Below are 15,050 nucleotides of genomic sequence, written 5' to 3' on the forward strand. Positions count from 1 at the left end.
ACAGGCCAGAGGTTCCCCATCCCTGATCTAGATGCACAGTGACGCCAGCCATATGACTGATTCACAAACTTAGTCCAGATACAGTAAGGCCATATCTCAGCATGCATTAATCAACTCTAAAAGGAGTTAATGACTTTTAATAATTCGCCTAGTGGATCGCAGCTCTAAAACAAAGAAGGTCGCAGGAAGCAGACCTTGCTCAGGCTTCCAGCTTTTGTGATTCTGTGCTGTGCCCTTAGGGTCCTAAGCATTTGGTGAAGGTGCTGAATTTATATTGCACAGCTTCTTCTTCTTCTTCTTCTTGTTGCTTCTTTTTCTAGCAGACCTGTGTTACTGCTGGTTAAAAAACACCAACCAACCATTGTCAAGCAGTTTGCTTCAAATGCCAGCTTTTTCTGTCTTAAACATCCACAAATGGGTTTTTAAAGGACAATGGAGCTCCCACACACACAAAAATAAACCTAGTGTAATTAGAGCACTTCTTAAATTAAAACCTTACTACCACCAACTGAAATTTCCATCCAGTTGCAATTCCTGCACATCAGAATTTCATAGCAAAGGTTGAGATATGTGATCAAAACTTTATCCAAAATCGGGAGATGTTGTTTTTATTCAGTTGGAAGCACACAACTGTTCAGCTGTGTACCAGAGAGTTATAATTTTATAGCATTTGTATCTAAGCACACCTGCTGTTGCTATGTTATTTGAACAATGACAAGGTTGGGCAGTGTGCAGGGTGACAATTTTGCCATCTTCCCACATTAAGCAGCCAAATGGGTAGAGAGCCCAAATCCCACTTGGGTTAGTGTTTGGGAAGTGGTTTGCTAGGTCCCTGTCCCTTTTTATGATATGATATGATATACTGGCACAATTTTCTGAACTTTGTCATAAATTATATGAAGACATCAGAGGCAACATTTAAAGATAAAACAAATTCATTCAGGATATTGTATAATCCAAAAAATGAGAAGCAATCCGTACAAACAGAATGTCAAGCACAATGATGACAGATGAGATTCATTGTGGATGTGAAACATATTGCACCTTGGAACAATTCTAATTATGTTTAGAAACAAACAGATCCTGGTGTTACTCTAACTGCTCAGGAGATAACCTTGCTTGTCACAATGTTAAATGGCCATTAACACACCAACTCAGAGAAACCTCAAACCCAAAGTCGCAAGTCCAATGTATTAAAGAAAGTCATATTAGGGACATGTTCAGCAGTTACGTATTCACAAAGTTTAGTGGGTTTTGAGGGAATGATACCTCAAGAAGAGACTACATTGCGTGGATATTAAAAACAACAAGCCTATCTTACAAGTCAATTAGGGCCAAAGCAATTTAATATGCAGTGATTTCAAACATTGTATGTATTTCAAACATATTGGGTGTTATTCAGGTAAGGAGTCTGCCAGCAGAAGCCCTGCACAAGGACTTCCACTTGTGCAATGGCACTGTTCTTCCCTCCTCCCTCCCATGCACCCCAAAATTGGCTTGCAGGAGTCAGGAGAACCCCCAGAACAGCAGGCGGGGGGGGGGGGGAGAGAAGGGGTCGTTTAGTCTCACAAGCTGAAATGCTTTCCCTGACAGAAGACTTGCATTAGTGAGATGTTGAATTCCTCCCTTGCCTAAGAGAGGTCATGCAAATTAATAATGCAAAACAATTGTATTAAACAAGTAAAACATGGTGTAGCTTTTCTACAAAAATAGTAATAAGCATAAAATGTTTGGCGGACAGGGGGGCTGTTTTATTAAGTCACATAACTCACACACCTATGATTCAGTTCCTAAATGTATTCACTTATCATTGGCAAGAATCTGTATATCGCAATATGGGTGAAAGCTATGAGAACTACAGTACGAGGATGAAATTCAAATGCTATGGGTGAAATCCATTAGTCATTCTCAGAGTAGACCCAGTGAAAGCAATTTATTTTAGTGGGTCTCCTCCAAGTGTGACTATCATTGGCAATGCAATACATCAAGGATTTGTAGAATTACAGTTTTCCATTACTTCTATGAAACTGTGGTTTATGCTCTAATACAGGCATTCAAACCAGGGTTACAAACCCTGGTTTGCAATCAAGTGGCAGTATGCTGTTCACAAAATAGCGAGACAAGAGGCTGAGCTTAAACCGAGAACGATAGCTCTGTTACACAACACCCTTCCCTAAAGAGTAGAGTATTTAGGAATTAGGGTGTTAAATGATGTGGAAGAGGGTAAAATGAGGGTGAATGGTGGAGAATCGAAATTATGGGAAATGTTGCCGTGGGAGAGGAGGGAATAGATGGACTTAAACAGATGTGTGATTTAGGCTCTTGAAATTATTTGGAAGGGAAAGCATTATTTGTTGGAAGTCCTGCAACACTTTCCGGAGGATAAGCCCCATTAAACTCAGCGGCGCTTACTCCCGAGTATGCATGGGATTGCACTGGCGGAATGCAAGGATCTCAAACCCTGCAATCTCAAATCTTGGTGTTGTTGTTTTTCTTCCTTTCAATCCCTCTTCCCACAGATAGTGAATGCGCTGGACTCCAACCCCACAACGAGGCGCACACAGCTGCAGCACAAATTTGAGCAAGTGATTGCACTCATGGAAGACAACATTTACGAATGCTGCAGCGAGGCATAGGTGGCAATCTGGACTTTGCTCCACGTCTAGAAGTGGCCTTCTCTACAGTGCACTGTCCTTTAGGGAACACCTTTTCAAAGTATCTGTGTGTGTCAGTATGCAGCCTGTTGTATGTATGTGATGATAAAGAAACCAACTTGATGGTGCGTCTGTCTGGCCAGTCTCCTTGAACCATCAGGCGACGGGAGGGTTTGGCCACCAAACAGCTTGAAATCCCTTATGCGATCTGCACTGCACGGCACCCATAATTTATTTGATCTTTCAGACAGAGGCACAATACTTGCGCCGCCAAATGTAGTAGTTCCTTCTGAAGAGCTCCTACTCGTATTCAAAGTGGCCGTCTTTCCTTTTATCCATTTTCCGAGAGAGACTCTTGTAAACCAGAGCTCAGGGTATGGAGACAATGCTGAGGTGGTTTGGAGAAAGGCAGAGAGACGTCTCGGGAAACACTGAATGAAGGTTTTCAAAAGGCCCTTGGAGCAACAGGGGGACTCCCCACCCCCCGCAAAACAGTGCCCCCTCTCCCTTCTGTGTACTTTAAATATCAGGGAACCCATTTACTGTACACAGCCTGCTGCATCAGACGTATTTTGTGCCTTTTATTTTTGTACTGTACACGGAAACCTAACCACATCTTCATCCGAGGCTGAAAAGAGGTGGGGAACTCACAGGCTAGACAATGCAGTTGCTTCCTAAGTAGTCATGAGACATGTGAAAGCACTTTATCCCCCAAACGGAAGTGGCTGTTACCTTGCTGGAGGGATCATTATTGTGTAGCAGACAATGTTGAAAAAGAACAAATCAGTGCAGCTGTTCCCGCTTCCCAAAGCTTCCCAGATGTTTATGCACACTGAACTGCAATCGACAAATTCCCCTCTAAATGCCCATCTGTCTCCAGGAATAATTTTTCCCTAGAAGGAGAAAAATACATATATATATATATATTACTTCGGGGGTCAAAGGGATGCACTTCCTTCTCTTTGTTCTGCCCCCCTACAATTTTAGAGGGAATGTACAAAGCTGAACTCTTGGCTCACCATAAATCCACAATTGGCTTAACGCAAGACCACTGGTAGCTTCACAAAAGCAAAAAAAAAAAGAAGAAGTGTCTGTTCCTGCTCCAACTTCTTGCATAAGGTAACATCCTTTAATGCAGTATCCCATATTTGCCAGCATCATTAAAGTATCATTTGGTTTTAAACATAAAGCCCCTTAACTGTTTCCCGTATGCCTTTACACTGACTACACTAGGAAGCATTCTTTTTTCTCAACTGTGAGGAAGATACACAGTAGTCCTAGCTCTCTTGTCTCTTTCTCTTTCTCTCTCTCTGAATTCCTCTTTAGTATAATAGGTAGCTGCCTGAAGGCAATGGCTGTTGCATACAACAAAAATCCAGATTTACCGTGAGCACTGAAGCCAGCTGATGCTGCTGAGAATGCCAAGGTCACAAACTGCCAAATAATGCTTTAAAAAAAGAAGTACACTACCTCATCCACGGCAAGGTCTAAAGGGGAGTTGCCACAGTTTATGAGGCTAAGATTTGATCACTTGGGTAGGAATTGAGCAGTTTATTTCCCCCGATTGCAATATTGTTATGGGTAGCTATTCCTTTGTCAAGTATATCAGAAATGCATAGTGTAGTATATTATGTGGGGAACCGATATGTCATGATGGATTTTATATATTGGTATATTAAAAGTACAGATTTTATCCAGTGCAAAAATAGAGAGGAATATAAGACATGAAAAAAAGACAGAATTGCAGAAGATTACGCTTACTGAGGAAATCTACATCTGTTTGCTGAGAAAGTGGCTGCAGAAGAGAAACTTTAAGGATGTAGCTGGGCTACATTTAACCTAGAAAGAGATTTTTTTTTTCTTCAAAATTCTTTTTTCTTTTCTTTTCTTTTTTGAACTGTGAAGAGCTGCCAGCTACACACATACTGAGAAGGCTGACTCAGGAATGTGAAAAAAGAGTCTGCTGGACCACCAGTTGTGGGGAGGAGGAGAGAGCTGAAGGAAAACAGAGACAGGATTAGAGATTTTTTTCTAGCCCAGTCAGTGCAGACAGCTGTAATTTTGGAAAGCATCAGCACAGTTTCAGCACTTAATTGGGTTTGCAGAAAGCCACTGTCTGGACAGGCCACCAGGCCAGAGGGACCGATCTCTGTATCCCCCTCACATATTACTATATCCTGAGTGTTTGTGTGTGTGTGTGTGTGTGTGTGCGTGCGTGCGTGCGTGCGTATGTATGTATGCTCCAAGTAATGTGCTTGGCAGCATACGTGTATCATGGCATATGCTTTATTATTTAATTCTTTGTCCAAATATTTGCTACAACCATTGAAATGAATTGTCTACAAACTAGAAGCTGAGGGTTGGTGTTGTTGCCCAGAACCCAACTCCATTGTAATATATTTTTAATTCTGTCATGTTCTTTGTGGGTGTGTTTTTCCCCTACCTGCTGTTTAATGGAAGTGGCAGAATCTTTGGTGGGAAATATCTTTGTAATAAAACAAGGTGATCAAAATTAGTGTCGGAGTGTTTCCATTCATAAAACTTTGGGAGAGGAACAAAAGTCAACTGGAATGTCATGTGTCCAGCTTCAATATGAAACTTCAGTCACCCCCACCCACGATGAAAGCCACTAAAAAGTATGTGGGAATATGTCTGTTTCTAAACTGGACTCTTAAGAAGAACCAACCCAGCTACCTGCTCCAGTCTTGAGGAAGAGGGCTTTGGGTTCTGGTAGTACAAGGCTGAATTGGAAATCTCTTAAACTGTGGGCTATTGGTCTGGGTAATTGGACCAAAGCAGGATTAGGCCGGTGTCTTGCCCTCCCCTTGCCTGCTTCCCTCAGTCCAGCAGAAGGGATTCTTAGAAGGCAGAGATACCACTATCGTGTAGAGGAATAGGCAAGTTCTGGAGCTCTCACCACCATTACTTGCCATGCTGTGTCTCCTTCCAGCTCCTATGCAAAAACATGCCTAGAGGAACAGTCCTTGGTTTGATATATCTACATCACTACATAGCAGATTCACTGATCAGTTCAGATTGCCTCTTGGGCTTCACTGTCTGCCACAACCAGGCCCTGGGAGAATCCCTTGATAATTAAATCAAGGTGTGTGTTTTTTTCTAGCCATGGAAAGGGGAATGGGGGAAGGCGCTTGGTAGATTGCTTTCTTAAAACTAGAGAGGTCTCAGGTTTGAACTTGAGGGTTTTATACCCTGTAGGCTCTCAGGCCCACACTACTTTAGCCTCCACAGCTCCCTTGCCTCTCCTTTCTTCTGTCCCTTGTAATCCACTCCCTATTCATTCTTCTGCCCTTTGTGAACCCTGAGCCTTGACTAGCCTTCCTAGTGCTTCAGGCTCAACATTTCACTTCTTGGCAACAGCCTTTTGCAGGTTGCCTGCCCCCACTCAGCTATCTTGCAGGGCCTCTTCTTGCTAACCTGTGCTACCAGCAGGTAAAGAATTTAACTGACCATTTCCTTGTCTGGCAACTTGATTTAATAGTGTGCCAACCACTGCACCCAATGAATTACGGGTTGTATAATTGATAGACGTGAGAATTAACCATGGGCGATTTAAAGAGGTAAGGTAAAGGTACCCCTGCCCGTACGGGCCAGTCTTGCCAGACTCTAGGGTTGTGCGCTCATCTCACTCTATAGGCCGGGAGTCAGCGCTGTCCGAGGACCCTTCCGGGTCATGTGGCCAGCGTGACAAGCTGCATCTGGCGAGCCAGCGCAGCACACAGAACGCCGTTTACCTTCCCGCTGGTAAGCGGTCCCTATTTATCTACTTGCACCCGGGGGTGCTTTTGAACTGCTAGGTTGGCAGGCGCTGGGACCGAACGACGGGAGCGCACCCCGCCGTGGGGATTCGAACCGCCGACCATGTGATCGGCAGGTCCTAGGCACTGAGGTTTTACCCACAGCGCCACCCGCGTCCTACAAAGTAAGTGGGGCTGAGAGACTTCAAAGAAGTGTGACTGGCCCAAGGTCACCCAGCAGCTGCATGTGGAGGAGCGGAGACGCGAACCCGGTTCCCCAGATTACAAGACTACCGCTCTTAACCACTACACCACACTGGCTCTCATGGGCGATTTACCTACAGCTTATTCACCAAGGCTGAATTGGAGGAGAAAAATGACACTAGAAATCCCAAAGTTAGTGGTGGCATCTGGCAGAAAAACTCTTTAAGTGGTACAATATGCTTTTGGTGGACAAAAGGCCACAGGGTTTTGGATCTAAAGTTAGCTACCGGACTGGTCCAAGGTGGCTCCTTCAAGTCAAACTGTATGGTACACAAAGCTACCTAAGAGATTTTGGTGCCCATTAAATAATCCTTTCTACAAGCATCACTCACTGTCCCTGTCAGGAAAAACAACAGCAGCAGCAGCAGCAACAACAACAACAACAAACAACAACAACATGACTAATAAATTTGCTGCATTTCCGTGATATAAAAATGCCCAATAAAGCCACTTCCTTGTACCTAATGGTAGGGCCAGCCTTGCTCAGAATAAAGTGAGAACTGCTCTTTTTTTTTTTTAATGTGGGAATTGCTACTCTCACTTCAATCACTGGATTTATGGAACATCATTCATCACCACTTCTTGAGATATTGGGGATTGTTAACTGAGAGGTGCAGATACACAATGGTCCATAGAGACTCAGTGCATTGTGATGACAACTTTATGGTCATCATTATGCCTTCAAACATGGGATAGAAGAGAGGATATTGTCCAGTGAAGTGGTTCATGTGGGAAAAGCTAAACCTGCTGAAATTCATTCCTTTGCACAAGTATTAAAGGTTTGGAGTCCTCTCCTCTGCATCTGGTCATCCTTAAGAGACACATCAGCTTCCTTAGCAGACATGTTAGACAGATAAGCTTCCACCCACTTATTTTAGACCAGAAATGATCATCTTGTTTGGGTGTCCAGCTGTGTAGAAATGATGGTGTGGAGGGGGAATGCACCAGCTGATCTTGGTCCTGCCGTGGTGTTCAAGGGTCCATTTTGCGACAACAGGCTTCTGTATGCACCTTGGAGAGATGAAGGGTAGGAATAATTCACATGGCAGTCTCTGCTCAGGCTTTCACCCTCATGGAACTCTTGAGCATGTCAAGTAGAGTCAACAGCCATCATATTGATCTTCTCCCCCTGCAAGCAGAGGAGATACAATTCCGATCTTCAAATATCTCAAGGGCTGTCACATGGAGGATGCTGCAGGCTTGTTTTCTCCTGCTCAGGAGGGTAGGACACGAACCAATTCAAGTGACAAGAAGGGAGATTATGACTAAAATCAGAAAGAACTTTCCAACAGTAAGAGCTGTTTGACAGTGGAACAGACTCCCACGAGAGGTGGTGGTCTCTCCTTCCTTGGAAGTTTTCAAGCAGAGGTTGGATGGCCATCTGCCAGGTATGATTTCGTTGAGATGCCTACATTGCAGGTGGGTAGACTAGATGACACTTGGAGGGCATTCCTTGGGGGGAGGGGTAGCATTTTACTGATTTTCCAAAAATAGCAAACATAAAAACAACAAAACAAATTGACTTCCCTCTAATCCAGGCATCCCCAACCTTCGGCCCTCCAGATGTTTTGGACTACGATTCCCATCATCCCTGGCCACTGGTCCTGTTAGCTAGGGATCATGGGAGTTGTAGGCCAAAACATCTGGAGGGCCGCAGGTTGGGGATTCCTTGTTTTAATCCCTTCCTTGGTTCTATTATGTATCAACATACTGCATGTCTATTGTTAAACTTTTAACCTATTTAAATCCCTATTCATTCATAACAAAATTACAAGTTATCTTAAAACCCTGCTAATGTAGTAACCTGTGTACATTGCTTCTGTATACAGTATATGCAATAAACATCTTCCATTCTTCCTTAAATTCATTGTCATCTTTTCCTCTTAATTTGATAGTCAATTCAGCATATTCCATTAATTTAATTTGCCAATCTTCTTTAGATGGGACACCTTCTTCTTTCCAATGTTGTTCTAATAAGGTCTGTGTAGCCGTTGTTACATACATAAACAAGTTATTTTGTGATTTTGATAGGTCCACTCCTATAATACCTAATAAGAAAGCTTCTGGTTTTTTGACAAAGGTTTTTTAAACATCTTCTTCATTTCATTATAAATCATTTCTCAATATTTATTTATAATTTTAAAGTCCCACCACATGTGGAAAAATGTTCCCTCTGTTACTTTACATGTCCAACACTTGCTTTCCTTAGTTTTATACATTTTTGCTAATTTAACTGGATTTAAAAACTATCTATACATCATTTTCTTTAATCGCCACACATGCTGTAAATTTTATATCATTCTTCCATAGTTTTTCCCATTCTGCCAGCTGAATATTATGTCCCACATCTTGTTCCCATTTAATCATAACTGATTTGACCCCTTCATCTTTCGTTTCCCATTCCAGCAACAGACTGTACATTTTAGATATTAATTTCGCATCATTTTCTATTATTTCTCTCTGAAAGGTTGAAATTTCACACGCAAATCCTATCTTTTTATCATTCTTAAATATTTCATTTAACTGAAAATATTGTAACCAATCTGTTATGTTCTCTTGGAAGGCATTCCAACTCTATGATTCTATGATTTCTCCCATGTTGAACACTCCTGAACTATTGCAACGAAAAAGTAGGAAGAGAAGGACATCCAGCAAAGTAGGTCTGTGTTGCTTCACCTATGTATATGTCAATACTTTGCTGCTATAAAGCACAAACAGCTGGCTAAAATACTGAAGAGGTCACATAGATCATCTCCGGTTGCTGTTATTACAATCTGATTGCCTAAAGAGAATACAATCCTCAGTCCAATTAAACCGGCATCAACCAAGATACTGAGCCAGCTTGCAGACAAGGAAAACAATTTCACTCAACTCTCGCTTGAACCCTAGCTGGGGCAAACCACAATCAGTCTGTAAAGATGGCAGTTATATGTGGATACTGACAGCCATCGCCTTTCAGAAATCCCAGCAGGTGGAAGGTCTCCATCACCCCCCTTTCCACTTTTTAACATCTCACCAAAGGAGCACTGATCTTTGACTAGGGAAGCATGGGTTGAAAACCCTTCTCTTTCCTAATACTGATTGAATAGCTTTAAGTTACGCGCAGCTAATGATTTCATTATTGCAACCTGTTGTTTTTTTATTGCTCTCTTCCTGTAAGATGCTCAAGACAAGGCACTGATTGTTATTTTCACAACAATCCTGTGAGGTAGGTTAGACACAGCAAACCGCCCAAGGCTACTCAGCATGCTTTGTGGCTGAGTGGCAATTCTAACCCAGGTTTCATGAGTTATGGGTCAAAATGTGTGTATGCACGGTTAAATGTGACATGTATTTCTTTTTAACAATTGCTGATGAATGCTGAGTTTATCTTTTTTTTCCCTCTCGTTTTTTTTAGCAAATAGCAGGTGCAAGGAGTGGCACTAGGATCAGAACGCCAGCAGGCAGAGAGAGGGAGCTTGACCATTTCCCAGGCTGCTTCCACCCCCACCCCCATGAAGCTGCTATTTACATGGGTGCCAATGGAAACTTCCATACCACAGGCGCTTCATCAGAACTATTGCAGGGCTAAACTCACTCTCTTTGCCCACCACAGAACTGTGACTGCAGTTTACTGTCAAAGACACAGATAGCATATCATAGTCAATCACAAATGTTGAAAAGAAGATGGAGCATTTTATTCCTGTAATGACATGCCCCAGTTTAGTCCTAACTCCCAGTCCTAAACTCCCAGCCCTGTAGGCACAACTCCACACTGACTCTGCCAGTTGCATGCTTATTGTAAGTGTTTGTAGTCCTATTCATCATTGCATTAAATGGGGGCCTACCTGTAAAGCTTATGCCAGATCTATTCCTTGAGCCAGACCAGGGTTACACAATACTCCAGGCTAAGTACATTTAAGGGCTTATCCACACTTATGACTCCTTCCAAATTGACCGATTGAGCTTTAAGAGCGGGTTTTCACTGGGAAAGCTCCAGGGCAAAAAAGAAAAAGAAAGCTCAGATAAGGAGCTTTTAAATGCGGACTTGTGCCTGGAAAGAGACAAAGGCAGATCTGCTATGAAACTAATGAAGTTTAAGCTTCAGGGCTCCTAATCCCAGAAGGGCCCCATAAGCAACTTTTGTCCACCTTGCATTAAAAAAAATTGCTTTTTAAAGCGCATCTCACATTTTCCTACTTTTCATGCACCACATAGAATAGATGGAAGGGACCACAAGGCCTCATGTTCTACCAACTAAGCTATAACTCGAAAACTATAAGGCACGGGGATTTTTTTATTCACACCAGTGTTTTTGACATGTGAGATAACCCAGTACAGCAATTTTAATCAAAATAGATGATGCAGTTGCTGATTTTTAAAAATGTGATCTGTCGTGGAACAAATCCGCTGAGGAAGGCAACAGTGGTTACCCAGACCTCACTGCTGGTTGCAAACCGCCCCCCTGCCGCCGCCCCCCCAAATGTAAGTCCACCACTCAGCAGAGCAAAGCGTAAGTGTAAATAAGCTGTGTCTATAACAAAGGAAGAAACTCTAAAACTTGTCCATCTAATAAGCGTATCTAAGACCAGGTTCTTATTTCTAAGAGTCCAAGGCCTCTGAACACAGCACTAACACTTAGGGTTTTTGTGAAGACCAATGTCTCAGTTACTTTCAGAGAGGTACCTGTGCTGCTCTGTGGCAGCAAAAACGAAAGTTTTTGAAGTACCTCATGCCATCATAAATTGGTTAGTTTAAAGCTTTCACAGATTACAGTCCACTTCAGATGCATGAAATGAGATGTCATCTGACGAAGCAGACTTCAGTCCACCAAAGCTTTTGCCATCATAAATTTGTTAGCCTTTGAGGTGCTAAAAACACATTAATTACTGAAAATATATGGACTGCCAACCACCCAGAGTAGCTTCACGGGTCAACATGGAGCAGACACAGTGATAGTGGAGAAGTATGTTGCTCTCCTCACCACCAAGTAGGCTCAAAAATGAGCAGCAGCTTCCGCTCACTCGGTTTTCTGCCCCTTAAACTCCAGCCATTTCCCCATACATTTAGTTGCCTCCAGCTCCTCTGAGGAACAAGTCAGATACTACAGTCTGGGTGACGTCATCAGCATATGCAGTCGCACGCTCTGCTCTCTATAGTCCTGAAATTTCATTTCCTCAGAGACCCACTGAAGGCCTAGTCTGAGCATTTCTTAGAAGGCTGTTAGACTTCTAATTTTAATTAAAAACAGGTTATGCAGCTGGGGGAATGAACATGGAGGTATTTTAGATAGTACCTGTTTAAAATATATTTCAAACTCTGGGTTTTGTTTGCTTAATAAATTATTTCAACAAAACATTTAATAAATTATTACAACGAAACATTAAATACAGTTTCCCATATCAATTGTCAGATAATAGTACACATAGAAGAGAATAATGCATCAATAAACCATACAAAATGTATAGTGGAGTCGGGGTGGAGGGACAATCAAATCACAAGCAGCATCCCACCTAAATTCAACTGATGTACCTAATTCAGAGACTTACGTCTCCTACTTTACTTCCTGAATAAAAACCCCCACAGATGCCTGTATTTATCATTTTATGGGGGAAAGTCCATTTTTCGAATGGAGTTTGTTGTACCATTAACTCCTTTCATAATGGGTGTCTACATGCACAGCCTGAAGGACAGCTCAGTCTGCAGAGCACAATAGTCGTAACCTCAAAGTCATGGGTTCGAGCCCCACATGGGGCAAAACAATTCCTGCATTTCAGGGGATTGGCTTAGATGACCCTCGTGGACCCTTCCAACACTACAATTCTATGATTCTAATAAAAAAAAGAGTGCTCTACATTGTTGAGAGCCCCTTTTTCCTCTGCGGTACTTAGTGATGGGGCATTTGCACTGTTAAGGCTTGTTCATATATGGGTTCATGTGTACCCCTGGGCTTCTCTACAGTGAATTAATGTTGGCTGAATATTTAAAACCACACTGTTAAAAAGGATGTTCTGTATGTGGCATTAGATCATGCATGTGTGAACCAGCCGTGGATATTTTTCCACCTGCAGCAAAACTGCCGATCGCACAGACTGGAAACAGAGAAGAGGCAGGGAGAGAGAAGCTGAAATTCTGCCTTTCTCAACAAGTTAAGTATATTGCTTTGACCTACTCAACTGTATATCATTCCTATTAACTATCTAGAAGCTCAAGCTGTAATGTCACACAGACTACTGGGGTAAGCAGACACCGTCCTCCACTGCTAAAAGATGTGAACACAGCTGCCCTTGTAGAACAACCCTTGATTGAGTTTTGTTAATTAGTCCCATGTCATTCTTTCCTTAGGACTGGAAGATTGCCACATACTTTCAGCTTAGCTCCATTTCACCCAAACGGCATTTATCATTGTTCTAATTAACAAGGGCAAAGGAAGAAATGAATGCATCACAGCCGGGGCCACATTCAGGTTTCAAGGAAGCCTTTAGCAGGAGTAAAGACAATGCAGGACAAAAATAAAATACTTCATTTTGCAAGGTAGGGTGCCAAGTCCACAGAATGACCTTGGACTTTCGTGTAGCTTTCCACAAGGACTTTTCACCTTAGCTTACCCAAAGTGGAGGGGGGGGGGTTTCAACTCTCTGGGCAGTCAACCAACCTGGCAGGGTGAAACTTAGAGATGAGAAACTTGAGTTCAACTTTACTTCTACAGTGGTACCTCGGGTTAAGAACTTAATTCGTTCCGGGGGTCCGTTCTTAACCTGAAATTGTTCTTAACCTGCAGCACCACTTTAGCTAATGGGGCCTCCCGCTGCCACCATGCCACCGCAGTGCAATTTCTGTTCTCATCCTGAAGCAAAGTTATTAACCCGAGGTACTATTTCTGGGTTAGCAGAGTCTGTAACCTGAAGCGTCTGTAACCTGAAGCGTATGTAACCTGAGGTACCACTGTATAATGAAATTGTGTAGCTCTGGGCACCCTCTCTGTTAAGTTGTGGGTGAACATATCAGACAACACAGCGATTCTTCAAACAGCTCTTGTTTATGCACAGGCCAGAACAGAACTGAACTGAAGGGCTCAGCCAGCCTGCTTATATAGAGCTTCACTACAATGCAACTGTAGCGCTTTCTGTAACTATCCAATCACTGAACGTCACTTTCAATCCCTTATTTGCATATGTGGACCTGAGTGAAAACTATCTACAGTATCCCCCTGCTGGCCCAGGGTGAGAACTTCAGTACATAACACTCTCATTTCTTGCTTATGAGGTTATGGTGATGCCTCTTGTATAGGAACCAGAGGCGCCAGCTTGCAAGGGCAATTGGGAGGCCAATGTTGCACAGATAACATCAGAAGGTTGGGAGGAGCTGAATGCAGAAACAGCATGGCTTCAATGGCTGGCAGCTCTTCCTCCGCCTCCTTCTGGCGCCACCACTGGCAGGGAGCTGCTTCGACCCTTCTCCCCCTCTGCGGCAGGAGGAGGAGGAGCTGCTCTCCCGATTCTTCAGGATGTGGGGGGGCGGCCCCCTCCCCCCAAATGGCTTGGCTTCCCTGAGCTGGCACCCCTAATAGGAACGCCTTTTATAGATATAACACCCTCCTAACAGTACAGGAGATTCTTGCTCCCTCTTGCTCACTAGCATGAGGGCAGCTCCAAGGATTTGGGCACACGTGATTTTCATGTATATGTGGAACTCTTGGAACCGAACCCCAGCATAAGATGTGATTGTACTGCCTACAGAATGGTTGTGAAGTCACAGCAAAATTAAACATGGTGGAGTCAGAGCAAGCTGACCTTGTTCAACTTACTTTTGTTGTGGCAAATGAACCTCGTGAAAAGGGAAAAGCTTGCAACTGGCTTCTTGCTGGCCAGGGCAGTTGTCTTTGTTCTACTGGCCAGCTTTCTCCAGGATGCCCTGCTTCTTGTCTGCCCTGGCATCTTTCCCCTTCAGTGGGCTGCTTCCTTCGGTTTCGCAGGCACGCTGGCCTGCCTGCATCCAAGAGTTTGGTCAACATCGTCGCAACAGCATGTGCTTGTATGCAAGCTTGCGCCTACGAAACTGGGTTCTAGCACTTTTAACACACTGCAGATTCTCACCAGAGGAATGTAAGCTCTCGTGCTGTCATAATACAAGTCATTGCGGAAACATCGGATCCAGCACTTTCTGCTTCAATTTGCAGCTTTGGGAAAAGTTTAATACTCCAGACCTCCATGGCAGGAAGCTGGGTCCCTTCCAGCATTCCCCACACTGTCAAGTTTCGACACTGTTGAGAAGTAGCTCCTAATCACAACTAAGGCGCTTGCAGCACTGAGCAAGGCAAACAGATGGGAGTCCTTCATTTGGCATCCAAGACTTAACGTTGCTGGATTTTGCCTTAGGTTTTTTGCTCACAGCTTTT

The 15,050-nt window shown here is 43.3% G+C and overlaps 1 protein-coding gene across 1 annotated transcript in view; it reads left to right on the top strand.

The window, feature by feature from the left end:
* PLXND1 (plexin D1) overlaps positions 1–5,169 on the top strand; it is a 157,615-nt gene extending 152,446 nt beyond the window's left edge. Inside the window, exon 36 of the mRNA XM_028719286.2 lies at positions 2,520–5,169. Within this exon, the coding sequence (XP_028575119.2) occupies positions 2,520–2,636 (117 nt within the window). The 3' untranslated portion in view covers positions 2,637–5,169. The remainder of the gene's footprint in view (positions 1–2,519) is intronic.
* The last annotated feature ends 9,881 nt before the right edge of the window (positions 5,170–15,050 follow it).

This window comes from Podarcis muralis, chromosome 2 (assembly GCF_964188315.1).
Source record: "Podarcis muralis chromosome 2, rPodMur119.hap1.1, whole genome shotgun sequence".
In the NCBI taxonomy this organism is placed as follows: Eukaryota; Metazoa; Chordata; class Lepidosauria; order Squamata; family Lacertidae; genus Podarcis; species Podarcis muralis.